Source organism: Cannabis sativa, chromosome 1 (assembly GCF_029168945.1).
Source record: "Cannabis sativa cultivar Pink pepper isolate KNU-18-1 chromosome 1, ASM2916894v1, whole genome shotgun sequence".
Classification (NCBI taxonomy): domain Eukaryota; kingdom Viridiplantae; phylum Streptophyta; class Magnoliopsida; order Rosales; family Cannabaceae; genus Cannabis; species Cannabis sativa.
Window position 1 is genome coordinate 2,097,461 of NC_083601.1, and position 27,122 is coordinate 2,124,582.

A 27,122-nucleotide genomic window follows, 5' to 3' on the forward strand; every position below is an offset into this window, starting at 1 on the left:
CCATAGTTCTATTGGCTTTCTGCTTAGTTTCTTATCTTGACAATCCATTACTTGTTTAAACTCACAATGGATTTTAATCACTAGTGTCTTCCAAGTCATAAGAAGGTGAGTTCCTAGAAACCCTCCCACTACGACAAGGTACCGTGAATTATGTCGAGTAAAACTAAATGGTATTGATCTCTTCGGTTGTGACAAGACAACAGAGGCAGTGGGATCATCATATGTTATATAAGATGATAGAACACTTTTGGAATCAAGAAAAATATCTCCTTTATTTGCTACTTGTTTTTCAGACTTAGTCATTATCTTAGAAAATTAGTATTTGTTTGAACAAACACTTTCTTATCTATTGACAATGGGATGGTCCACCCCTAATCACTTAGAACAGCTAACAAACCATGGTTAACAGTTCTAGCTTTTCTTAAGATTTTGATTAGGTCATCCATGAATCTAGTAATGATTTACATTAAGTATACAATGATTACATCATTCTGAAATTGTATTACCATAGAAGGAATTAGGCAACGACTAGTAACTAATCATCAACATGCAACTCGAAATTTCTGGGGAGGTAAGTTTGGATATAATTCAAAAATCAATTTAATGATCTTTGAACTGCATATCTACTAACTATTTCTCCACCCCTATCAGTTCGCAAGATCTTTAACTACTTACCTTAATGGTTTTAACCATTGCTAAAAATTAATGAAATTTTTTTAAAAATTTCAAATTTCTTTGCATAAGGTATAATCTAGAGTGATCGTTTTAAGAATACAAAGAAAAACTCATATCCACCCCTGAATGTACATCCATCTGCGAATGAGATGAACTACTTTCAGTGGATATAGGCATATTAACTCTTTGCAGAGATTGATCTTGTCAAATCCACTATGAAGAAGATACAAATGCCATAGATTAAAAAAATGTGGTAGTGTCTCTTTGATGACTTAGGTTTATAAAAGAATTCTTAGAATAGTGCAAGTGGATCCTGGTCACAGAATACCTAACTCATATTCCATACAGTTGGAATCCATTAATAAAAGATGGATATTAAACACTTGAGAAAGTGTAACTGTATTGTATCTGGAATTAGAAATATAAGAAAATTTCTATTTGGAATCTAAAATTAAAGTCAAAGACTTAAAATTTATACCAAATATAATGAGTAATTCTATCTTGGACACCACTACTATTTAATTCTAAGTCTGATTTGCCCATACAAGTAGGAGATTTCTAAGATTGAGGATTTATATCAATTGGGAATAGAATTTCGGCATTATAATCATATGTGTCATTTAATTTCTTAAGAGAAAATATAGAATGACATGAAATGATTTATAGACCATTCATCCAATGATATGTTTTGAAGCTAATTCGAAATGAATAAGCTAAGAGGAATTAGGATAATTTCGTTTATAAATAAGAATCCAACGATGCTTCGATTAGCGAATGTCAAAGTAATCTTATTTATACAATCTTCTTCTTTCATATCGTAAAAATACTAGTCTAAGGTGTCATCAATTGATGAACAACTAGATGTTGCATATACAATATTAATCTTTCGAGATCTAACACTATTATGTATGTCTAATGGTGAAAATCCACTAGGGATTTATCTCATTAGATAAACAAGCCAAGTTAGACCAACAATGAAGATTCGAAATTAAACTAGAACTTAATAACAGAAAATAACATGGTTCAATATAAATTCATACACAATTCAGAAATTATAAGCATATAGCAAGTAGGAATGACAAGTGAAAATACTAAAACTTATAATCCTAATTAATTTCCAAGGTTTTCAACAAACTGATATCAGTGTCCCGTTTAGGCGAGAGTCAAAGCTACCATTCATTGAATAGAGTTGTCAGCTCGTCTAAAATGTTAAACATTCTAGCAACCTTTTATTCGATCAAGATTGGAATTCAGCGTTGTTCCGTTTAGGCGAGAGTCAAGGCAATTCTATCTTATGAGCTTCCACCATTGTTTCGCAATTTGCAAGTCAAGTATGGTCGCCACCATTAGGGTGATCCATACCATACAAAACACTTACAAACTACTTATCATGCGAGGTTAAACGGTGCGAAACTGCTAATGATCGTTCCTCCATTAGGGAGGATTACTCACTAAAACAAACGCGGTGTAAAACCCACAATGGAGATCGAATATCTTAATAATAAAGCTCATTATTTAAAGAGCGTTGTATTTTCTTTGATTCTCTTTATTTAATCTATTTATTTTAAATATATATTTATTAAAATTTCCAATTTAGAATGAAAAATTCTAAATATAAATTTTAATTTAGTATTTATAAATTTTACTTATATGGATATGAAAATAGTATGAATTATTTCCATCTTAGTAATAATTTCCAATAAATATTTAGAAAAATATTCAATTTAAGTTGTTACAAAATTAATTTAAATTGATTTACAACTCAAATTTAATTTTTTATAAATATATATTGCATTTCGAAAACTTAAAGTATTCAAGGACACAATTTTCGAAAATGCATGTTAAAATAAAAAATTAATCCTGGAAAAATTATTCTAATTTAATGTTGGCCCAAAATTAATTAATAAAATTAATTTACAACAAAAAATATAATTTTCCTATCTAATTAAATATATAAGAAAAATTTCAAATATTTAAGTATGATGATGAAAATCAACTTAAATATTAATTTTCTATTTAATTAAATACACTAGAAAAATACTTCAAGCAAAAATATCATCTATCTAGATTTTTCTTTGACTAATTAATTCAATTTCTAATAATATACTTTAATTCAATTTATTTTAAATTAATCAATAAATGAAAAAATCATTGATTTAAGTTGGTCCAAAATTAAAATAAATAATTTACAACTTTAATCTATTTTTCAAATAAAATTCGAAATTCCAGCATTTAAGAAATGCAATTTCGAAATTTGATTAATAAAATAAAGAAAAAAAATATATTTTGAAAATTATTTAAATTTAGTTGAAAAATTAAATTTCAACTAAAAATAATTTTCTATTTAATTAAGTGTCATGAAAAAGAAATATTTAAGTATCATGATGAAAATGAACTTAGATATTTAATTTTCAAATTAATTAAATGTATTAAATTCAAGAAATAAATAATTAAGTGTAGAGAAGGCTTAATTATTAATCTCTAGTTTAATACTAGGAAAAATATACTTAAAATAAATTGTACCAAAATTAATTATATAAATAATTAATTTCACAATGTATAATATTTTCCTATTTAATATTAGAAATAATAAGTAGTCTAGAAATAACTATCTAGAAAATATCTTATTTGACTAAGTATCTTTTCCACAAAATTTGAAAAAATATTTAATTTAAGTTGTATTAGAAAAATCTAGAACTTAAATATTTTTAAATTTAAATTTAATTAAATATCAAAAATTAAGTTGTAACCACTTAATTTAAAAATATTCCATTTTAAGTTAATATTCGAAAAGATATTAACTTAAAAAATATCTAAAGAATCTTAATAACCAATGCCTAAAATTCCTCAACTTAATTTTGAAATTTGAAATTCAAAAGATATTTAGATTTAAGTTGGTTAGTTGTAAATAACTAAATATCAACTTAAATATGAATATTTAATGAAAAATTTAAATTAAGCTCCAGAAAGAATCTAGATGGTTATAATTCTATATTTAATTAAATACAAGAAAATACATATAGTTTAGCTTAGAATAAAGAATTCTTTAAACTATAATTTTCTTAAATTAATTTCGAAATTAATTATGTTGCTAATCAATTTTATTAGGTTAAACTAGTTTAATTAACCTAGTACAGCTATTCAAATCAGGCAAATGGGTCTTCACAATTGGGGTGTATCATGTGAGGGGGTGCTGGGTTCAGTATGTCGTACCCACTACTATGGCTCCCAACTCTCACACAAGGCCCAAAAGAGAGGAATTTAACCTTAATAAGAACAACTGTTATTAATTGAATAGGCCCAAAAACTAAATGGGCCTAAATAAATTCTATCAAGAACTATGATAATTTATTTTAGTAACAACAACCTATATGCATCTATAATAAAATTGAAGAGAAGCGAACCAGAAAAGAGGAAGAAGAAGAGGTTCGAACCAGAGAAGATGAAGAAGAAGAGGTTCGAACAGAGCCAGAGAAGAGTTTCCTTGTTTGCACATGTTCTTGTTTGCACATGATTTTGAGTTTCCTTTTAACGAAAAAAAAAATAATGTCTTTGAGTTTCTTCTTTAATATAAAAATCTGAATCAAATTAATTTTTTTTTTTTTTGAGAATAAGGATTTCATTAAACAACACTACCGATTACAAGGAAATGGCAAGTCACGCTCAATTGCGTGACGAGCACAAGGGGGAGAAACCCCGATCCACATAGCACTAACTTTGTTTGTCAAAGCATAATTGGGTAATACATGAGCTACCACATTAGCTTCCCGAAATACAAACTGTAAACCACTAATAGAATGATGTTGAAGCAACCTTTGAATCTCCAGAATAAGACATTCCTCCTCTCGACAACCCATATCCTCACCATGAAGAAGACGAACCGCTTGCATACAGTCCGTTTGAACCTGAAACATTGGCAGCCGACGTTGTATACCCGCCCGCAAACCCTCCCGAATCGCCAAAAGTTTAGCCACCAACGGGGACCGTGCAAACCGCACAGCGGTGGCCGAAGCAAACCTGACCATTCCCACATCATCTCGCACCACCACACCCGAAGATGCCCCTTCATTTTGTAAAGAAAACCCAGCATCTACATTAACCACAAAGGACCCAACACCAGGCGGCTCCCATTGTTGGTGCTGCCGAGCCCCCCCACCAGTAGTCCTCCCATTAACCTACTGAAAATCTTTAATGTACTTCCCACACCACTCCACAATATCTCCCACCTTAGGAGGATAACCCCAATGAACATATTTATTCCTAACCGACCACAAGTGCCAGGAAACAACAAGGATAAACTCAAAAGTGGAAGGAGAACAAACCTTATGGAGCTATTGGAAAACTAACAACACATCACTTGATCTGAGCTTAACCACATGATCCCACAAACCACATTTCTTCCACACCTCCTTACTCCAAGAACAATCCCACAACACATGAGCCCCATCACTTGATCTGAGCTTAACACATGCACCACCTGAATGCCTCGTTTTGACAAAGCATAATTCGTTGGAAGCCATTTATGACACACCTTCCAAACAAAATGCTTGATTTTTGGCAGCACCTTCGCTTTCCATAAAGTTTGCCACCACCGTTCCCTCTCCTTATCATTGGATTGATGGGACACCTCCCGCATATCATGAGCCAACCGATACCCACTTCAAACCGTATATTCACCATTCTTCGTGTAATGCCACATCACTTTGTCTTCTACTCCCCACGAACCACTTGGAAAATTTAAAATCAAATTAGCATCCTCCTCATTAAAATGCGCCTTTATAAAGCCTTCATCCCACCTCCCATCTGCCAATTTCAAGTCCACCACATACAGCTGTTGCGAAAACTCTGGCTTATCATAAACACGGAAGGTAATCGGTCGAGGCAACCATGGATCATCCAAGACCCGAACCCCATTCCCATCCCCAATTTGCCAACGATATCCCTTCAGAAGAAGCTTTTTCCCCCACATCATACTACGCCACTTAAAAGAAGCATTATTACCACACTTAGCTTCCAACACATCTTTATCGGGATAATAACAAGCCTTCAGAACCCTACTACTAAGAAGTGCTGGGCACCGCAAACACCGCCAAACTTGTTTCGCCAAAAGAGCCTGATTAAACAAACCCAAGTCCCGAAATCCCAAACCACCTTCACTTTCGGCTTACACATATAACTCCACTTACACCAATGGACCTTCTTTTGCCGGGCTGAAGACCCCCACCAAAATCGCGCCGCCATACTATGCAAGCTCTTGATAGTACTCTTAGGCAACTGGAAACAACTCATAGTATATGTCGCCATTGCTTGAAGAATAGCTTTAATAAGAACCTCCTTACCAGCCACTGAAAACATAGAACCCTTCCAACCACGAACCTTTTGCCACACCCTATTCTTAATAACTTCAAACAGCTCCTTTTTGCTTCTCCCAACAAAAGACGGAAGTCCTAAGTACTTACCATAGTTATTAACCACTTTCACATCCAACAAAGCAGCTAACCGACTCCGAAGACTCCTATCCACCAACGCACCAAAACACATCTCAGACTTGCTAAAATTCACTACTTGACCTGACGCCGCCGTATACTTGTCCAATAAATCCTTAAACCGACCACATTCCATCAAAGAAGCATCAAAAAACACTATACTATCGTCCGCAAAGAACAAATGAGTAACCACGGTTGAAATTCCTCCGCACTCAACCCCGCAATATTCTGTAATAACTCCCACGAGAACTTCCTTTGTTGTTTATCCAGATGCCCATAAAAAACAAGTGAGAAACCACGGTTGAAACCCCTCCCCAGTTACCACCGAAGCAATATGCCCAGGTGAACTAGAGTCTACCCTTATATTGATATCATCCTTCCACATTAGAATTAATCCACCACTTAATCCCATCCGATCCACCACCCAAAAATTAGAAAACTGTAACACACTACAAACTCTTTCAGCTTGACTTCTACCCAGCTTACTCTCCATCAGAAAAATAATACTCAGGTTAAATTCCCGAACATGGGATTGCAACGCACGGAACGTCCAAGGATTCCCAATTCCCTGGACGTTCCAGCTTAGTAGATACATTAGGTTCGGCGGCCCTGCTCCGCAGGGCTCGCCGCTTCAGCATTGAAAACAAGAGAAGGTAAATCAATAGAAGAAGAAATACCAACCTCAACCATAGAACCTGTATCCAAGATCCCTTCACCCTTAGTTGAACCAAAAAAATTGCCACCCGCCACTGCCTGAAAATTGGCTTCACCCGCACCATTTTTCCCCCGATGCACCCCACGAGCCTTATTCTTAATGGAGAGCCGTCGCCGTTGATTACCACCACTACCCGAAGAGCTATGTGCCTTATCGACCTTACCTCGAGCAAAGCCATCTCCCGCTGCAACAACATCAACCTCGTGCACCACTTCCTTTCCTTTCGAAGATGAACGCAATCCCCCAAAGCCATCTAACTCGCGAGACTGTAAAGAACTCTCATATCCACCACACTTCCTCTTTTTTTGATCAAAGACTCCATCGAGAGTCTCACAATAGGCCTCACCTATATTCGAACACCCTTTCCTGGTTTTTTGATTGATATCCACTGAAGAAGAAGACCTTGGGCATGATTCACTTAAGTGAATATTATTAGAATGCCCACCATCAACCAATTGTGGCCCAACTCCTTTTACAAGTCCCACTCCCTCCCCTTCAATAGTTTTGCCCAACTTACATTCTCTCCAATTGGGCCTGTCCAGAGGCTCATTCCTTGCCACCTCATCACCCCCTTCAATCCCATTACCCCGATTAACACTACCCACGACTCCTTCAACATCGCTCAATGGAAAACTACCCATCCCCTGCTCCACCATCATCGGAGCTCCGCCATTAGCGCCACCCTCCACTGGCCTGAAAACATCAACTGGGCATTGCGTTTCAACTCCGTGGGCCGTTTCTACACTGTCCCTCCGATTTACATCGACATTGGTCTCAACAGCACCGTCCTCCACAACATTTCTGAGATCGAAAGCTCTAAAACCATTGGCCATAGAATCCTCTTCTTTAAGACAAGAACCATACTTAGGAACTAACCTTCCATCCACATCTGATTCCATGACCGTCTCCTGAGCACAATCAACTTGTTCATGGCCCCAAATGCCACACTTAAAACAGAGTAACGGTAGTTTTTCAAATTTAATTTGGACCCAAGCTTTGCTACCATTAGAAGGATGAAACTCCCCACAAAGATGCTATGTAACAATGGAAACCCGATTCTAACTCGCACATAATTATTTAGAAAAACTTGCTGAGTATTGCTCCATTTAATATCCGCCACTTCGCCCGCCATAGAACTGAATCTTTTAACATTGTTAAGAGTAAATACCTTCAACGGGAATCCTCAGATCCGAACCCAAGAGAACACTTTGTCCAATTTGGCATCCTGCCAATTACCGGACCTTGGCCATTCTTCAAGGATCAAAAACTCTCCATTAAAACCCAAGGTTGTTTATCCAACACCCATTGAGCATCCTGTTTTGATTGAAAAGAAATTCCAACCAAATTAGCATCTGTTGAGCCTTCCAGCACCTTCACTTTCCAGTTCGAGACATTCCGCCAAATTCTGTTGAACATACTTTGGAAGAGATTTCCAGATATCCCTCTCTTAGCCACAATTCTTCCCATAAGTGATCGTTCACCAAAGTCCGTCCGCTGCTTCTTCATTAACCTCCCAGTCGTCTTCTTGATCGACTACCAATTTGTTAGTCAGGTTGACCAAATCATCTACACTATTGGAGCAATCCACCCCAGCCATCAATCCAAGCAAAAAGAAAATTCCAATCTTCATCGTCAAACCAGAGTCCCAGAGACAAAGCATTCGCAGGGTCCTTTAGACCATGCCAATTTTATAATCTTGTATTCATATAGCTTTACATCAAGATATTTAATTGGTAAAATATTTTGAATCAAATTAATTTAGGTTATGTTCATTATTTTATTTTTTTACTTTTATTATTTAGATTTAATTTATTGGAATTGTTTTTTTCCTTAGCTAAATTTATTTACTTAATAGCTGACTGAATAAAAATGTTGCCATGTGTATCTTTGCAGTTACGTAATAGACTTAATTGGCATTTAATAGTGATAAGGGGTTGGGAGATTTTAAAAAATACTCATTTTATTTATAATTTTACAACCTAAAACTTTTAATTATAAAAATACGCTTCTAAAATTTTAAAATTATAAAAATACACTTTACTCAGTAAAAAGTAAAAAGGAACAATTAAAAAACAATGAGAAATCAATCTCACCACAACTATAAATCAATTATAAATAAACTATAAAACAACAAAAAATAACAAGAACAACAACATCATGACAGCTATAATACAACTATAAATAAACTATAAAACGATCAAAAAACCGTTTATTATTTTTACTGAAGAGGTTATTTTATCAATAAAAAAGTTTAAAGAGTAAAAAATAATTTTTTTCCATGTTAATGTACTTTTGTAATATTTTTTCAAATTTTTAGTCTATTATGTAAATTTTTCTAAAATATTCTTCAACACATCTTTTATTATTAATTTTTAATAGTATTTATAATTTTTTTTTAAAATAAACTCTTCACTTATTAATATTATCAAGAGTAAATTGCGGCATAAAGATTAAAGTTTAACTTCCAGTTACAAATAAATACCTAAGTTTAATTTTTAACGGTAATAACACTTAAGTTATATTTTTAGAACTTTGTAGGTACCTGACTATTAAATATTAAGTCATTATCCACCTGTCATTTTTTATTGCTATATTTAAATTAATTTTTTTTAAAAAAAAATAAAAATTTGATGACTTTGACCAATCAAGAATCGTCACGTAGCAATTTACTTAACACTTTACAGCGAGATACCTACAAAAGTTTCAGAAATTATAACTTAGATATTATTACCGCAAAAAATTAAACGTAAGTATTTATTTGCAACTATTAAACTTAAGTATCTATGCCACAAATTACTCTATTTCCAAATATTACTAAATATAATGATAAATTAATCATATATAAATAATATAGGATAATGCTTTAGTAAAGGTATTAAAAATGACTTTATGTAGAGTCATTTTTTTTAATATGTGTCATTATTTTATTTCATGTGTCCATTAAATATTATTTCCTTATTTTTTTTACTGAATAATTATTTGTTAAAAACACTATTATTCCCTTTAAACAAAAAATAAAAAATAAAAACTATCATTCACTTCTCTCTTCTTCTCCTCTCTCTTTTTCTCTAAAAGTTCTTAAAAGTTGTTTATCAAAGAACCTAAACTATAATAAAAACTAAGAGGTTGTTTGGCTTCATAACTTAAAAGTTGTTTTTTTTTTTAATTAAAAAACAGATTTTAAAAACTAATAGGGGTTGTTTGGCAAAGTTTTTTAAAAACAAATTTTTAAAAATTGAGTTTTAAAAAAATAAAAAACATAAAATATCAAAATATTATTTTTTAATTTTCAAAAACAATTTTTTGTGTCTAACATATTAAATTTTATATTTTTGCTCACATATTCGGATCATAGACCCGGAACCATACCGAACCCGGACCCGAATACTGTGCAAGAAATGGTAAATTTATCTGTAATGAGCCATGAGTACAAGGGCTTTGCGGTGGATTGTACATGTTCAGGCCATACTAGACCAAATGGGTTGAGTTTACCAGTAGATATATTTTGTATTCTCAAATTTTGCCGCTTAGGCCGGCGTGTAAAATAACTTGTTATATTTCGCGAAAAGTTTTATGGGATCCCAAAAATATGTTGACTTTTTGGATTGATTGTAAAGTTTAAATTATTACAAGTTATGTTTTTATCCCATTGTAATTAAAGTTTAAATTTTTCCGCTCTTATTGTTTAGTAATCCCGGTTTAGCAGGATTAGGTTATATTACTAGTTGTCGTAACGTGCCTAATTGATAGGGCGTTACATTAGAGGTGCGCGACAGCGAGTCCATAGTTTTTGCTCAAGGCTATCTCGTTCATTCGCAAATCGTCCCAGACACAAAGGTCAAAGAAATGGGTGAGGACGTCGAAATACCAGACTGTGAGATGGAGGATGAGGTGGAAGGCGAGGGTAGCGAGACGGATTCAGTTAACAATGCCCAACTAGATGAACCTTTTTCCTGCGAGGACCTAGTCTCACGGGTCAAAAAGTCTAACTTGTTTGCATTCGTAAAATTAAATTTGATTCATACAACTACTTCTAAGCCTTTGCCAATGCAGCGACCTCACCTTCCCTTCACCAATCCTGAAATCATCCCTACGCAGAACGTCATGGTTTCGATTCCCATTCTTCGATGCGGGGTGATGCTTCCTTTTCATTCTTTCGTAAAGGATATTCTATCTCGCTATGACATTTCCCCTTTCCAACTTACTCCAAATAGTTACCGTATAGTCCTCGGGTTCTATGCGATGTATATGGAATACACGCGAGGAGAACCAACAGTCGAGGATTTTAGCTTCTTTTACGACATAAAGAGTGTTGGCCATGATAATAGCTTCTACTGCTTAACTAAGTGGGCCAACTCTGAAATGAATGGAGTGGAAGGTACAGTTTCCAATATGGAGGATTAGAAATCAAAATGGTTCTATGCATTTAAGATGTCAGGGGTCAGAATTGACTTTAACTACCGACCTCGTATGTTGCATACTTTTACACTTAATATTTATTTTGATTACCTCATAGGCGCTAATACCATTTTCCATATTCGCAGATAGACCGACTCGATTTGTACTGGACCGAAGTCGTCTGGAAATTGCTGAAGTCTTAAGCAGCCTTCTAGTTCAAGATCACAATTGTCGTTTATTGTGTACTTCTGCAAAATTGCGCGAGCATAAGCTAATCCAGAAGACGCTAAACTCCTGCGAGAACCAATGTACAAAGAGCCTTCAGAGAAGCAGAAAAAAAGAATAGACAAGCGTCTTTCCAAGCAAACGTCGAGACCAACATCAGGTAATATAATTTGATAGATTGCTGATAATATTATCGTAATTTTTTAATTTCTTACTCTCGTCTTTCCCCTCGCAGATATGACTTTCTATAAATAGGCTCAAGTCTTCAATCGCAAGTCAAAGGCTAGTACTACGATGTCGTCAACTGCAACACCTCAAAAGAGGAAAAATGATGTTGTCCCTACCCCGGTGGTTGACTCGCTGAAGAAGCAACAGAAAGTTGCTAAAGACAAGGGAAAGAAAGTTGTGATCGACCCTGCCATGAAGGCTCGCGACATCATGGTCTTAAGGAGAAGTTCGTGAGTGACGAGTTCGTCTCCAAAGTTGAGGGGACTCATACTGAAGATCGCATTCCTCGTTCAGCTGAACTTGCCTCGCAATTCATGACAATGTTTTTGCAGGCTTTTGTTGCGGGTTTCAAAGATCTCGATCTTCTGAAAAAACAGAACTCGGCTCTTCAAGAAGGTCTGAAGAAAGAAAAATGTGATGCGACTGCCAACGACAAGGAAATCGAGGATCTCGGCAAGGTCAAAGGTCAGGCGAAAGAGAGGGCCAACAAGTCTGAAGAATAATTCAAGACCCTAGATGTGCGAGTCAAGAAGCTGGAGGGAGACAATGCTGGTCTTATCCGTGATCTTGCGGCTGAAAAAGAGAACGCGAAGAAGGCACACGACCAGGCTGTCTGTGACTATATCTACACCTCCCTGGCCAAACTACTAGAATTTAACTTTGACATTTTTAGGCCAGAGGCAGTTGAGATGGCCAATGCTTTTCGTACCATGTCGCCTACCAAGACTCAAGGGTTAGGTGGAAACCTTTTCCCCAATGATGCTAAAGATGCGACTACTGCTGAAGTCGTAGATGGTACCAGTATGGTCGAAGATGATCCCAATGCCCCTGTCGCCTAATTTTATTGAACTTTTCTTTTTTAAGCGATACATAAGTACTCGTGTTTTGTTTGATTTTGTATTAATTGTGTTATTTCATATTTTATTATAAATTTATTAAATTAATTTTTATGTAAATATTTTTTTCAAAGCAAACTTAATTTTTACTTTAATGGTTAATATTATGTGGCTATTTTATAAGATGACGTGGTATTATTTTAAATGATGTGTTATGTCATCTGGTGTCCAATGTGCAAGATAACAGTAAGGTACCTACAAAATGTCTGAAAGTGTAACAGAAGGTAATTATGCTGCAAAAATTTTAACTTAGGCATTAAATTGCAACTGGAAGATAAATTTAGGTATTTATACCGCAAATTACTCTATAAAAATTAAAATAAATAATTTTATAAAAATGATTAAAAGTTAGAATAAATTTTTACAAAAATAAACATACTAAATATTTTTTTATTATAAAATAAATATTTATTATCTGTTTTATTATGACTTATTATAATTTAAACAAAATAATAAAATATAAAAGTAAAATTATAAACAGTAATATACATAAAATTCATATGTAATTAAAATAATCTTTTAAATTTTACTCTTATTAAAAATAATGTTAAAACTATGTTTTAGTAAAAAAATTAAATAATATGAAACAGAAATTGTGATACCATAAAAATTAAAATCTTTAAAATATTTTTTGTTATAATATAAATGTTTATGATCTATTTTAGTATGCTTTATTATAAATTTATAATTATTATAAATATAAGTTGTTTTTTTTTAAAAAAATAAATAAATATGTTTTAAAATAAAATTAAATAAATAGTTTAATATAATAGAACATACTATTTTTTGTTATAATATAAATGTTTATTATCCACTTTAGTATGATTTATTATAAAGATATTTTTATTTTAACAAATATTTAATTAAAATAATAAACAATAATATATTAATAATTTATATGTGTTTAATTAATATTAAGAAAAACTTAACGTACAAATAATTTTATTAGTTATAAACAAGTTTTATATTTATAATTAATCTATTTTTTTCTTTTACCAACATATATCTTTATTATTTATAATATAGTATGCCTATTAAAAAAATAAAATAAATAATTTCATAAAATTAATTAAATAGTTAGAATAATTTTTTACAAAATTAAACATAATAATTTTTTTTATTAAAGAATAAATATTTATTATTCATTTTGTTATGATTTATTATATATAAAAAGTTTGGAAGAGGTTTCAATGCTTACATTTTTATTGTAACCATCATGGTTACATTCTTTTAAACCATTGGATTACTATTAAATGGTTGTGATTAATTTGGAAATTAAATAAAAATAAATAATAAATAACTTGTAACCTGAAAGTAACCTAATCATTTATTTCCTTATAGAACTTTAATTAAAATTAATTATATTTTAAAATTAAATTAATCATAATTATTAATTAATTTTTTGCAATTTATTACTATATAAGGATCTTTTAGCAATTTATTTTTTTATACTTAAATTATTTAAAATTTTATAGCAAAACTTTTTATAATTTAAAATTATACACATACAATTTCATAATTTAAATTTTATTATACTTGTAATCTTAATTTTAAATTATTACACTTAATTATTTAATTTTTTTATTTAAATATTTAAAAAGTAAAAAATGAAATAAGTTGAAGGATTTTTTAGAAAAAAAATGGTTGCACTTGTTATCGATTGATTAGCTTGAAGCATCATACTTAGTTCATATAATTGTAACAAAATAATTAAATATCATTTAAAAATAATTAATTATTTGAAAATTTATTATAAGAAGAGAATTTTAATTTGTGTCAAAAGAAGTTTAATTTTTGTAAAAAAAATAAATTTTATTGTAAGTGTTATAATTAAATGGCTTAATTATTAAAATAATTCAAGTAAGGATTTAAATATAAATATTAATTGCTACAAGAGGTCTTGTTGAATATTTAATTAATTATTTTAAGAAAATAGTTAATTATAATTAATTAATTCTAAAAAAGGAATGTCTACTATTTAATTAATTATTTTAAGAAAATAGTTAATTATAATTAATTAATTTTAAAAAAGGAAAGTCTACCTATTAGTAACCTGCTATTACAGGTCAAAGAAAAATATAACCATATAGTTACAATAAAAATGTAACCATTGAATAGTCACCCAAAAAGTTTATATGTAACTTAATTAAAAATAAAGAAATAAAAAATAAATTATTAATTTTTATTGTCACAATAATATCATAAAATCTTAATATAATGGATTTAGTGAAAATTAATATACTACTAAATTAAATTAGTATATACAAATTTATTATCTTATATATAGTTTGTACATAAAGATGAGAATATTATTTCTCATAGTTAAAGAAATGTACAACTTTTTGTAATTAATTTTTTTTTTTCTTTTTGCACATATATATTGTTATAAATTTTCCTTTTATCAACATAATTGTCTATATTTGGCAACTGTTCATTTGAACCCTAGAGTATAGCTTATTCAGAAGGAATTTAGCTATAAGTACTTATTGATTGATGATGAAGATTGCCTATTTCTATTTTAATTTTTTGTGCAAGGCAAGCTTTTTGACTTTTAAATTGTTTTATTGATTATTAAATTGTGGTGTTTCTTTGTTTATTAGGATTATTGATTTCCCAACTTCAAATATTGCAATCTTACATTGCAATCTTCTATATCAACATTAGCTTACATTGCAATCTTCTATATCAACATTAGCTTACATTGCAATCTTACGATTATTGATTATTAATAGTTTAGTTTTCAATGGTTGAGACTTGTTCTCTAAGTAGCCAATCACTTATTTTGACTTCCTATTTAACTAGAGTTTTCAAATTAGTTTTGAAAGAAGATATGAAAAGGCTTGTAAAAGGTTGAGAGATAGTTAAGATTGAGTTTTGAGAAACACATTGAAAGATAGCAAGTGAGAAAAAACTCAAATTGTAAAAGTGTCCCTATTATTCTTGCTCAAGTGAAATGCATATTCCATTTAATTTTTTTTTTTTTTTTTAATTTTATATTTTCTAATTTAATTGTTTGTGACTGAATTATGTTTAAGTTGTGTTGTAGATTACAACAAAGTTAACATACATAACAACTTACTACTGACCCAAGTAACAAAGAAAACTCAAATGTCATTCAAACTCAGAATTTCTTTCCCCAAAAGACCCACCACATCGTACTACTCCGCCGAACAAGTTGGCAACAACGACGACCTCCTCAACCAAATACTCCTCCGCCTTCCCATAAAGTCTCTCCTCAAATTCAAATCCGTATCCAAACACTGGCTTTCCCTCATCTCCAACCCCAACTTTTCTCACCGCCGTAGCCCTTTTCCGACCGCCGCCTCCGGCCTCTTTCTTCAAACCTCAAGATCATGTGCCAACAGCCCAGAATTCAATTTCGTTGACTTTGACCCTTCTTCCTCCTCTTTTGTGGCCCCTTTTAAGTCTCTCACCTTTGTCAACGACCTTTACGGAATCACAATCATACAGTCCTGTAATGGGTTACTCCTCTGTTCCACAGCTTTCTACTCAAGAAGAAAAAGCTTCTACATTTACAATCCCACTACGAAGCACTATACGACACTTCCTCCGCTGTCGTTTCCTCGTGGAACTTTCACCTGGTCCGTATGGGACATCGTCTTAGCTTTCGATCCTTCCAAATCTCCTAATTACAAAGTCGTTTGTTTGACTATATGTAACAACAACAACGACAACAACAATGTGGTCGTTGACGATCAATTTCAGATTCAAATTTATTCCTCTGAGACTGGCCCTTGGAGACCTTGCTCTTGCTCTGTACAAGTACAACCTTTTTCTTTATCACACCTTACAAATTTAGTAGCCATTAGTGGGGTTTTCTGCAACGGGGCTATTCACTGGCTAAATCGTTATGGAACTTCACTGTATTTCAAAGTTGATGAAGAGAAACTTTACCAAATGCCATCATTTCCTGTGCTTGATAATTCTGATGTCATCAATGGGGATTTCAAGTATGTTGGTGAGTCCGGGGACCGTTTACATGCAGTTATTTGCTTAAATGGGATAACAGATAATTATTTGGAAGTATTTGAGATGGAAAAGGATTATTCTAGATGGGTTTTGAAGTTCAAAGTTGATCTTGCTGAAATTTCAAATATAATTCCTGAGGTTATCTATGATAATACTCTTTTAGTACTCTGCTTTGTTGTTGGTGGTGAGTTTTCCGAAGATTCATTTTTGGTGCTGATGATTTTTGATATAGTTTTCCGATATGATTTAAAGACTGGAACTTTCTACAAACTGTGTGTCAACAATCATCAGCCTGTGTGGTATGTGAAAAATTATCAGTACATAGAGAGTCTAGCTTGTGTTTGATTTCAAGTTTTTAAAGTGTTGAAAATATTTATTAGTTCGGGTTTCTGATGTGATATGCCAAATGGGGGTTGTAAATTCTTTTGTAAAATTCTGAAATTAGTGCCTTTCTTATATAGTTTATGATCGTAACAAATGTATAATTATGAAGGAGACTACCACTGAAGATTGGGCGGGTTGATTAGATTTTGGGTTAAAAAAAATTATACTCAAACCCAGCCCATTCACGTGTTGCAGGTTGGCGGGTTTTGGATTCACGGGTTGGCAGGATGGCAAATTCGAGTTGGGCAGGTTGATCGGGTCAACAGATTAATCCGGTCAATTTTTTTTTTATACTCAGCACGTGTAATTAATTTTATTTTTAATTAGGTTCAATTACGTGGTGATGTTAGGTGGAATGCATGTATGTTTAATTTTTTTAATTATGTAAGGGAAATTTGATTTTCTATACTTAGAAAATCAAAAAAAATTTTCCCTAAACCAAAAATTTAAAACCTAAAAAAACTATTCCTTTCTTTTCAAAACCCCAAAAATACCCCCTCACAATATTCTCTCTCTCTGCATCATCTCTCTCTCCCTCTATCTCACCCCAACCGCCCACCCTCACCCGAACCACCCTCACCCACCCACGTCAACCCCAACGCCGATCACCACCCTCACCCCCGTCGACCACGACCCCAACCCCTCCGACCCCAACCCCAACCCGAAAGAGCAACCCCGCCCGAAACTTTTTTTTTTTCCTGCGATTTGAGAGAGGGAAGAAGACAGAGGTCCGATGGTCGGACCTTGGGGGTCCGATGGGTCCGACCATCGGACCCATCGGACCCCCAAGGTCCGACCGGTTGTTTTTAATTTTTTTTTTTTTTTTCTGCGATTTTGGAGAGAGAGGAAAAAAGAGGTCCGATGGTCGGACCTTCGGGTCCGATGGGTCCGACCATCGGACCCATCGGACCCGAAGGTCCGACCGCTTTTAATTTTTTTTTTTTTTTTTTCCCCGCGATTTGAGAGAGAGGAAGAGAGAGGTCCGATGGTCGGACCTTGGGGTCCGATGGGTCCGATTGGTCGGACCCCATCGGACCCCATGGTCCGACCATCGGACCTGGGGTGTGGGATTATTGGGACCGGCTAGATAGAGAGAGAAAGAGAGATAGTTTTAGTTTGGGGGTATTTTTGGGGTTTTGAAAAAAAAGGTATAGTTTTTTTAGGGTTTAAATTATTGGTTTAGAAATCAAATTTTTTGATTTTCTAAGTATAGAAAATCAAATTTCCCTTATGTAATGTATTTTTTTTTTTTAATTTTTGAAATAGAGTTTGAGATTTTAATTTTTAAGAATTTTTTTTAGTTATTATTAGATTTGTGTGCCATTTGAATGTGATTATACATATATTTATTTTTAATTTTTTTTTAATTAGGTTTTATATTTGAGAATGCATATATTGTAATTTACTATATTCTTAGACAAAACTCACATAAACAAATTAGAATGTGTCTATATATAAGTTGGATTCGTAAATTTGTTATAAAAGTTTTTTTATTCGCAAACTTTACGAAAAATATAGTATGTAAATCGATTTACCATAACTAAAACAGAAAACAATCAATTTCTTATTACAATCATTTAAATATAAAATAAATAATAATAAAATAAAAATATGGTTAAAATATTTTAAATTTAATTTTTTTATATAAAATATCTACATAATTTTTCTTTTTATTTTAGTTTAAAACTAAACCAATAAATTTAAAAATATCAATAATATTTTAAGTATTTTAAATTTAAATTTCTCTATATAAAAGATTTATATAACTTTTTTTTTTTAAATATATATAATAATATTATAAAATTAATAAAAAAATATTCTATTAAGTAAATAAGATATTTTCTTAAAGTTAACCTAGAAATTCAAAAATTATCGTTAAACCAAGAATTAACACATTTTATATAGAATAGATATAAACATATAACAAAATCTAACCACTACCTAATTATATATAAATATATAATAAAATCATTAAATTTAATAAAAAATATATACATGCATATAAACTTTCAATACATAAAAAAAAGTGTATATATTGTATTATGTAACTTTTTTTAGGAATAGTAAATAATATTGTATTTGAGATTCAATGTATGTAAAGTATAAATTATTATTATTAAAGTTTATGTAAGAGTGTAAAAAAAAGAAAAATGGGTTCATGAGCGGGTTCGGATCTGACCCGAAACTCGATCACTTGAAAAATCAAATCTAAAACCCGTCCAAAAGGTGTACTAGATTGAATCCGACCCGCTCAAATTGAACGAGTTTCTTTAAATTTTTCAAGTTGGACGGGTCGGGTCCAAGTGGGTTGCTGTGTTCAGGTCAAACCCGGTAAAGACGTCCAGCCCTAATGGGGACTCTCTATCCCACTCTCTTTTACACTCTCTCTTAAATTGACGACAAATGTCATATTGGAGAATCCCTAATTTTATCAAATAAATAGTCATGACATATTAATTATGTCATTATCATTAAATTACTTAACTTTTTATTTTACCTAACATATTTTTTTATTTAGACGAAATTAAATTTAAAACAACAATGTTACTGATATATTTGAAAACTGATTTAAGTAAAATTAAAAATAAAGAAATAGATAAAATATAAAGATGACGAAGATTTTTATGTGGTTTGGATGTTAATAAACTCTAGTCGACGAGTCAATATTATTTGACTAAAAAAGTCTTTAAGTATTACACAAGTATTTTGTCTAGTTTATGAATCCTAGTTTTTTGCCTTGGTTTGTAAAAAATTCACCACTCTTGTGTGAAAGTATCATGTTATATTTATAGGCTAGAATATCGTGTATAATTATATCTAGACCTGCTAGGGTTGCATGTAAACCTAACCCACTGATGGGGTAAATATAAGTAATATATTGACATTGAGTCCATTTGGTGAGACCCTGCTCTCAGGGCTTAGATTAGGTTACTCCATGTTTTTATAGTACATAATACTGAAAGATAGTGAGTTGGATTCAAGTTATCGAAGTCTGAACTTCCATCCCGAAGATCCGGAAGTCAACCTGAGCGCAGGGATAGGGTCCCCTCCTTGGTCGGCTGCTATAACTCAAGTCTACTCAACTTTGTGACGTCATCCTTCATGCCACGTGTCAAACATTGATGTTCACATCACCAGAAAAAGTTTTCGGGTTAACAACTATCATTTTATCGAGTTTCTTTTAATGTGTTAGGATTTTAAGCTAATCTATTCATGCTTACATACTGTGTTTTTGGGCTTATAGTATCGTGTCATGTCTAAGCCTATATTTTTCATGTCGAATCGTGTGTAAGCATCTTCAGGTTAAGTGACATATAAAAAAATCCTGCCCAAATTTAATATACCATGATGTTGAAAGAAACAAATCACGATGAGTTTATAAAATAAAGTGAAGCCCTAGAACACAAAACTCATGCCATTGAATGAAGCTATAAAATAAATCATGTAATTTCCACCTATTACAAACACTCATTTTCACAAACTATTTTGTAGCCAGAAATCTAAAATATCAATAGAAACTATTTTATAAAACCAATTTAATTGTAAAACATCAGAAAGAATTGCTTTTAATTGATTAAATTATGGCAATACAACTAAAATGAGGGAATATATAAAACAGCTTAATTTGAATTCAAAGTCAAAATGCAACCCAACTCTATATAAAGGGTAGAGGAATAAGCAGTTTTTCAAAACTCAAAACATGCATTCGACTAAAATCCTTAAGGCAAATGATTCAGCCACAAGAATTGAGAACAACACAGACCTCGTCACTGAAATCCTTATTCGTCTCCCAGTCAAATCATTGCTGAGATTCAAATGCGTCAGCAAAACTTGTCTCTCTCTCATTTCCAACCCAGATTTCTGCCACCGTCGTAATCTTTCACTCACAATCTCGGCTCTTCTTTTGCTTATTAATCCTCATTCTCATCACACTTCACAATACGAAATCCTTAATCTTGACAAAACTAATTCCTTTCTATGCAACAAGATTCTATATTTCCAAGGAATTAAAATTCTACAATCCTGTTGCGGTTTATTGCTGTGTTGCGGCTATTCCCCGGAGAAACGCTCAAAGAATTACTACGTTTATAATCCCATCATCACCAACCTTGAAAACAGCTTCGACCTTCTCCCAAATCAAGACGGACGCTTTTACAGTCGAATCTTCGGCATGGTTCTTGCTTATGATCCTCTAACATCGCCTCACTACAAAGTTATTGGGGTTCGACGTTCGAGACACAAATTCCATTTCGTAATTGACATTTTCTCATCCCAAACAACCTCTTGGAAGCGCTTTACCGGTAAAACACCCTTTGAGGAAGACGAATGTGTCGATTTCAATGGTGGGGTCTTCTGTAATGGTGTAATATTCTGGAAAACCGGTTCTGAAAATACCCTTTTGTGCTTTGAACTCGAAATTGAGCGAGTACGAAAGTTTGCAGGCCCTGAAAATGGAGACTTTCTTAGTGTTCGTATTGACTTTATTGGGGCCTCTCGAAGAAATTTTCATGTACTCTGCAGTTGTAAAAAGGGTATTGATTATACAGAGTACTTTGTTTACGAGATGAATCATGACTTGTCAGGATGGATTCTCAAGTATAGATTCAATTTCAATGCAGTGGCAATCAGTTGTTCGGTGACGAAAGTCCCCACCTCATCTGAATTGTTTAATGTGTTTAGAGTATTGGCCATTGTCGTAGCAGAAAAGGCCGAGGACTCATTCTTGGTTTTTCATATGGCTGGAAAACTCATTCGTTACAACCTAAACGACAAGTCGTTTCGGTCGCTTTATCATTTTGATCCCAATATTTACGGTGATTTTTTTATGTTAGGCTCGTCAGAGGTTCATGGATTCATGGAAATGCTTGCTTGAATTTATTGACTCATCGAGTTGATGCATCCGCTTAAAGGAGGTACTCATTCAATAAACACTGCCTTATTTTGTGGTGTGTGTTTATGGTGGCTGAGTTTTTTTTTTTTCCTTTTTTAGATTCAATATTTAATCTTTTGGGTGTTGTTTGATAAAGCACAATTTTGGATTCTTTATAGTGTAGTAGTGACAGTAGTGTGAGGGTTATAATTTATTTTTGAATATAACCTTTTTTTTTCTTGGTCTTATAAATGAAGGAAACTAAATCGATGTTTATTTTAAAATGTAAAAGCAACCTAATTTGCATGATTAAATTGAGGAGCAGAAAATATAAAACTTAGCAGAATTTGAGAATAGCTTATCCTTGCATTTCGCCAGATTTCGACCTAAAATTCAATGCTCTCATTCCCATATGAATATAGAAGCTCATTTAAATGATTGCATTTCTTCATTTCTTTGTATTCCAAATATAGTAATTTTATTTGCATAATATATGATTTATATAGTACAAAATTATGATAAGGACATTTGTAATTTTGGTATAGGAGAGAAATTGTAGTTCATATTTTTTATGTGATGATATATATATAACACATCCCAACCGTTTGTCTTAACTTATTACAATGAAAACAAGGTTAAAATAGTTCATTATCATATTGCGATTGAGAGAAAACTCTCTCAGTGTTCATTGTCATATTTTATCATTATTATTATTATTCATAGTATAATAATGTTTTAAGCTCTGGTGTCTTTGTCTATGACTTTGTATGAGGCTCGTGATTGGTTGAAACAACGTCAGATAATTCTGCCACGTCAGCTTTGGCAAGCCATTCCCCATTCTCATTTCTTTCTTTCTTTATTATTATTTTCTGAGATTTTAAAGTATTATTTACCAACCCACCTCACCAATTTCTGGCTTTGAATATCTTTTGTCTCTCTTTCAACGCCAAAAAGAAAATCCACTACAAAAATAAGATTCGAATCATATTATCTGAACATTTTCTCATCTCTTCTCCTTCCTTGTGTTGTTTACTTTACTCTTACGAAAACTCCTTCTCTTCTCTCAAACCCAGAACATTTCTTTCTATCCAAAACGAAGCCAAAAATATATAAAGATCAAAAATCAACCTTTTTGATTGAGACAAAAGAAAAGCCAACCCAATTGTTAATTTTTCCCTAACAAAGATTGAGATTCCATTCTTTTAATTCCCAACCCCGAAAGAAAAATTGAATTCAACTTTCTTCTCTGCCCCAAAACCCCAGATGACTTTTCCGAGACTTTTGCTGCTTTTTTCTCTGTTTTCCCTCGCTTTTTCTCACGAAAATTTCGATACCCACCTCCTACCTCGGCCGCTAATCGTCGAACACCCAGAGACCCTTTTGAAAGAACAATCGGAGACCCATTTGAAAGAAGAGAATAGATTAGAGTGTAGCAGTTGGAGATTTTCCGTGGAGGCTAATAATCTGAGTCCATGGAAAACAATCCCAGAAGAATGTGTAGAATATGTGAGAAATTACATTACTGGAAGGGGATATAGTACCGATCTCCAAAGGGTGTCTAGAGAGGCAGCTGATTATGCGAAGAGCGTTGAGTTGGCCGGCGATGGAAAAGACGTGTGGATCTTCGACATTGATGAGACTTTACTTTCCAATCTTCCTTATTACGCCGACCACGGTTATGGGTACGACTCTTTAAACTTTATTAATTTATTAAATTATTTATGTTAATTGTTTTGGGTAGGTAGACAAAGTCTTATACTCTATATTTATTCAGCTTTTGATTTTGGTTAAATAATATCTGTTAGAGCATGGGGGTGTTTGTTTTTATTTTCTGGGTAGTTTTTACTATTTTTAGGAAATGATTTCGTTTCGTAATATCTCCTGTAAACGACATTAATGTAATCCACTAGCTACGACATCAAATATTAAAAACGACACTACCCTGAAACAACGACATTATCTTGGATAGGAAGGAACAAGGAAGCTATGATAGTGTAGAAAACGACAGACAATGTGAACTTAGAAAACGACAACATAACAATATTAACGACATTAAGTTTGTATTGTCCAATACATCTGCATAATTTGTCAGAATATTTTGTGTAAGAAAAAGGGAATAAATAAATAAATATGTCAGTCACTTGGATTGGGATTCAATGTAACTTGGTATTTCTTTTTTTCAACCCAAACTTTCTGGAAATTAGTCAAATAAAACGTGGAATGCCATGTACTTTTTCAACAGTTTTATCATCAACATAAAAAGTGTAATGTGATCAGTTTTAATTAAAAATGTGATATCATTGCATAATGTTATGGTTTTCACTAATGGAATCTTCCATAAAATGACTACATGTTTAAAAACGTACTTATTTTTTCGATTGTTAGAGCATCTCCAACCATGTTAGCTATCCTATACATTCTTATGAAAGATTTGTCTTTTTTTTTTCTTTTCTTCAAAAAGAATTCATCCACTTTTTAAGTAATTATTTATAGAGAATTTTAATGATACTTTCCACAAAAAACAGAAAAAAAAAAGGAATTTGAATGATACTAGCCAAGGAGTTTAATGTGGAGAGCAAAACAATCCTAGTAAAATTCTCTTTCTTATTAGTTTAGTATTGAATTTGATGAAAGCACTCACTTTTAACATGATTTGTCCACAACAAGGTCTATCAAACTATGATCAACATGATTTATTTAGATATCAACTTGTTTATCAACATAGCTATATCAGTCATGAGCATGGTCATTTATTGTATAGAAAACCGAAATCATGGACCATTTACTGAAATGTACTCTGATTGTGATGTGGGGATGGTACAGTTTGGAAGTCTTTGATCCAGTAGAGTTTGACAAATGGGTGGACAAGGCCATGGCTCTTCCCATAGAGCCCAGTTTAAAACTCTATGAAGAAGTTCAGGGTCGCGGTTTTAAAGTTTTCTTGTTAACTGGCCGAAGTGAAAGCCGGAGAGAGGTTACTGTTGAAAATTTGATCAACGCAGGGTTTAGAGATTGGGATCAGCTTGTGCTAAGGTGAAAATCTTTTGTCTTTTTCAAGCTGATTATAATTTAACTTGATTTTGGTAATGTATGCATAAAAAAAAAAACAAGACAAGTTTGCCAAAATGATAATGTGAAGAAGCAAAATTAGTAAAATTACATCTTTACTTGAACAGATTCACCCTTATGATTGTGCTAATAAACCATGAAAGTTATTTGCCAATGAACCTTTTTCTAGAGAGCTTAGTTCTATATTGCTGTTTTGATGGTTGAGGTCAGTTGTAAAGTCTGAAATTGAGTTTTATCAAGGACACTATAATATGTTTTTAAAGTGTTTGAGAATGGGTGATCTAGACCTTATATTTCCCAGATAAGGATTTATGTAGAACAGAGAAAAACTGGCCTTTTAACTCTATTTGTTCCTGTTGCTTTTAGTGAAAGAACCAATTATAACCAATAGTATTGTACAGCCAGCCTTTTCCTCCATCTTTTCTCATTCTACTTACACCAAACTACTCTCTACTTTCTTATATTTTGTCAATGATATTGATACCTCACCATTATCTTCAGCTTAAACTGTTAAGATTTTAAATACTTAGAAATGATTGGTATTGGATGGATTTGTATTTCAAAAGGATTAACAAAAAAAAAATAAATAAAGAAAAGGAAGAGATGATGTTATTTTATAAGTTTTCTTTTTTATTTCATGCCAGTAGCAAGGATAAGGAAGGACCCACCTTAACCAATCCGACCATATACTAAAGTTTTATTTTTTTCTTTTTAATGTTGAACAAAACTTTGCACAGTTATAAAAATATTCTACTTTATTGCAAATTTGAGCTATGGTAGCTTATTATAGAGCAAAAGAAGGTTCGGTACAATAATTACCTCAGAAATATTATGTCGCATATACTCATTACTGGCCTTTGTTTATTGGGAATGCCAAATAATTGCACTATCCATGCATGGTGTGTTCTAATTCTATGACTAGTAAAAGGACAGATAGTAAAAGTGGATAAACTTATTTCATATAATTAATGTATGTATATTATATATGTGATTGACATAATGAAATTTTCTTCTTTTCACTTAGTTTCCTTTTGGCTTTTTTTTTTTCCTCTGCTTCATTCATTTTATCTACTTTCTAGTCTAATAATGAAGGAACTTGAAGCTTGTATTTAAAGTTTTTGATGCACCATACGTTCGTGTCTGGCTTTTGATAAAGTTTTTGACTTTAAAATGTCTCTTTAATTATCAGCTTTCAATACTTTTTATCTGAATCCTATGTTTTTTTTTTTTTTTTTTTTTTTTTTTTTTTTAAAACTTTGCAGAGCCCCTGATGAACATGGAAAACTGGCAATTATATTTAAATCAGAGAAGAGGAGTGAGATGGTGAAAGAGGGATATAGGATTCTTGGGAATTCTGGAGACCAATGGAGTGATCTATTAGGTACCACAATGTCCACTCGTTCATTCAAGCTACCAAATCCATTGTACTATATCCCATAAAATACATACCTTCTACTGTTCTATATTAACCTCTTATTTTACTAGTAATTCTGCTGATTGAACTTCTGACTAATTTGAACTGCACTCAAAATTCCATAAATAAATAAAAACAATTGAAGAGTACAATACATGTCTTAATACTAGATTTCAGATATTTTATTATACAAATACAGAGAAGTAAAAAGTAAAATGCATGTATGTATATATGCTTTGTGAGTCACTAGCCATAACCATAGATAGCCATAGCCAAAGCAGATTCTTGGGTTTGTCATTCTATTATTAAATAGGACCACACCACACCACCACACTTGGTTTATTGCCATTCCCATTTGGCTCTAGAATTCTCAGAACTGCACTCTTGTCTTTTGAGTTGGTATTTTCTACATTGGTCACTATCATGTGGTTTCAGTGGTAAAGAAAAAGTTGTGACTTGTAGCTTTCATTTGAGCTTAGGCATGCATTGAAGGGTGGGTTAGTGAATTCAGTTCACAGTTGATATTTAGCTGATATTTGACATTAATTGCTTATTAGTATTAAGAGTATTAACTATAAAACTTAAAGTGGTACCTAAATATTTTCCTTGATCCACAGAAACTATCTGATAGGGATCTTTATTTTTGTCTATATACCCTTTTAGTTTTTCGTTATTTGGCAATTTTGTCACTGAGATAAAAAAAATGGCAATCAAATCTTTAAATTTTAAAAATATTAGCAGTAAGTTATGAATAATTTTAATTTATTTTTAA

General features: G+C 32.3%; 3 protein-coding genes across 3 annotated transcripts; all 3 read left to right on the forward strand.

Moving 5' to 3' along the window:
• The first annotated feature begins 15,406 nt into the window (after positions 1-15,406).
• On the forward strand, positions 15,407-17,237 carry LOC115706580 (F-box protein At5g07610-like). The gene has a single exon (XM_030634278.2). It carries the CDS (start codon positions 15,732-15,734, stop codon positions 16,956-16,958), a length of 1,227 nt encoding a protein of 408 aa, XP_030490138.2. The 5' UTR covers positions 15,407-15,731; the 3' UTR covers positions 16,959-17,237.
• A 3,435-nt stretch (positions 17,238-20,672) lies between these two features.
• Positions 20,673-22,606, forward strand: LOC115707605 (F-box protein At5g07610-like). The gene has a single exon (XM_061102352.1). It carries the CDS (start codon positions 20,698-20,700, stop codon positions 21,868-21,870), a length of 1,173 nt encoding a protein of 390 aa, XP_060958335.1. The 5' UTR covers positions 20,673-20,697; the 3' UTR covers positions 21,871-22,606.
• A 95-nt stretch (positions 22,607-22,701) lies between these two features.
• LOC115706585 (acid phosphatase 1) lies at positions 22,702-26,502 on the forward strand. The gene is made up of 3 exons (XM_030634284.2): positions 22,702-23,549; positions 24,691-24,900; positions 26,199-26,502. Exons 1-3 carry the CDS (start codon positions 23,131-23,133, stop codon positions 26,374-26,376), a joined length of 807 nt encoding a protein of 268 aa, XP_030490144.2. The 5' UTR covers positions 22,702-23,130; the 3' UTR covers positions 26,377-26,502.
• The last annotated feature ends 620 nt before the right edge of the window (positions 26,503-27,122 follow it).

Coding starts and splice junctions, on each gene's coding strand:
- LOC115706580 (XM_030634278.2), top strand. CDS start 15,732: ATGTCATTCAAACTCAGAATTTCTTTCCCCAAAAGACCCACCACATCG.
- LOC115707605 (XM_061102352.1), top strand. CDS start 20,698: ATGCATTCGACTAAAATCCTTAAGGCAAATGATTCAGCCACAAGAATT.
- LOC115706585 (XM_030634284.2), top strand. CDS start 23,131: ATGACTTTTCCGAGACTTTTGCTGCTTTTTTCTCTGTTTTCCCTCGCT. Junction 23,550..24,690: donor TACGCCGACCACGGTTATGG/GTACGACTCTTT, acceptor GGGATGGTACAG/TTTGGAAGTCTTTGATCCAG. Junction 24,901..26,198: donor TGGGATCAGCTTGTGCTAAG/GTGAAAATCTTT, acceptor AAAACTTTGCAG/AGCCCCTGATGAACATGGAA.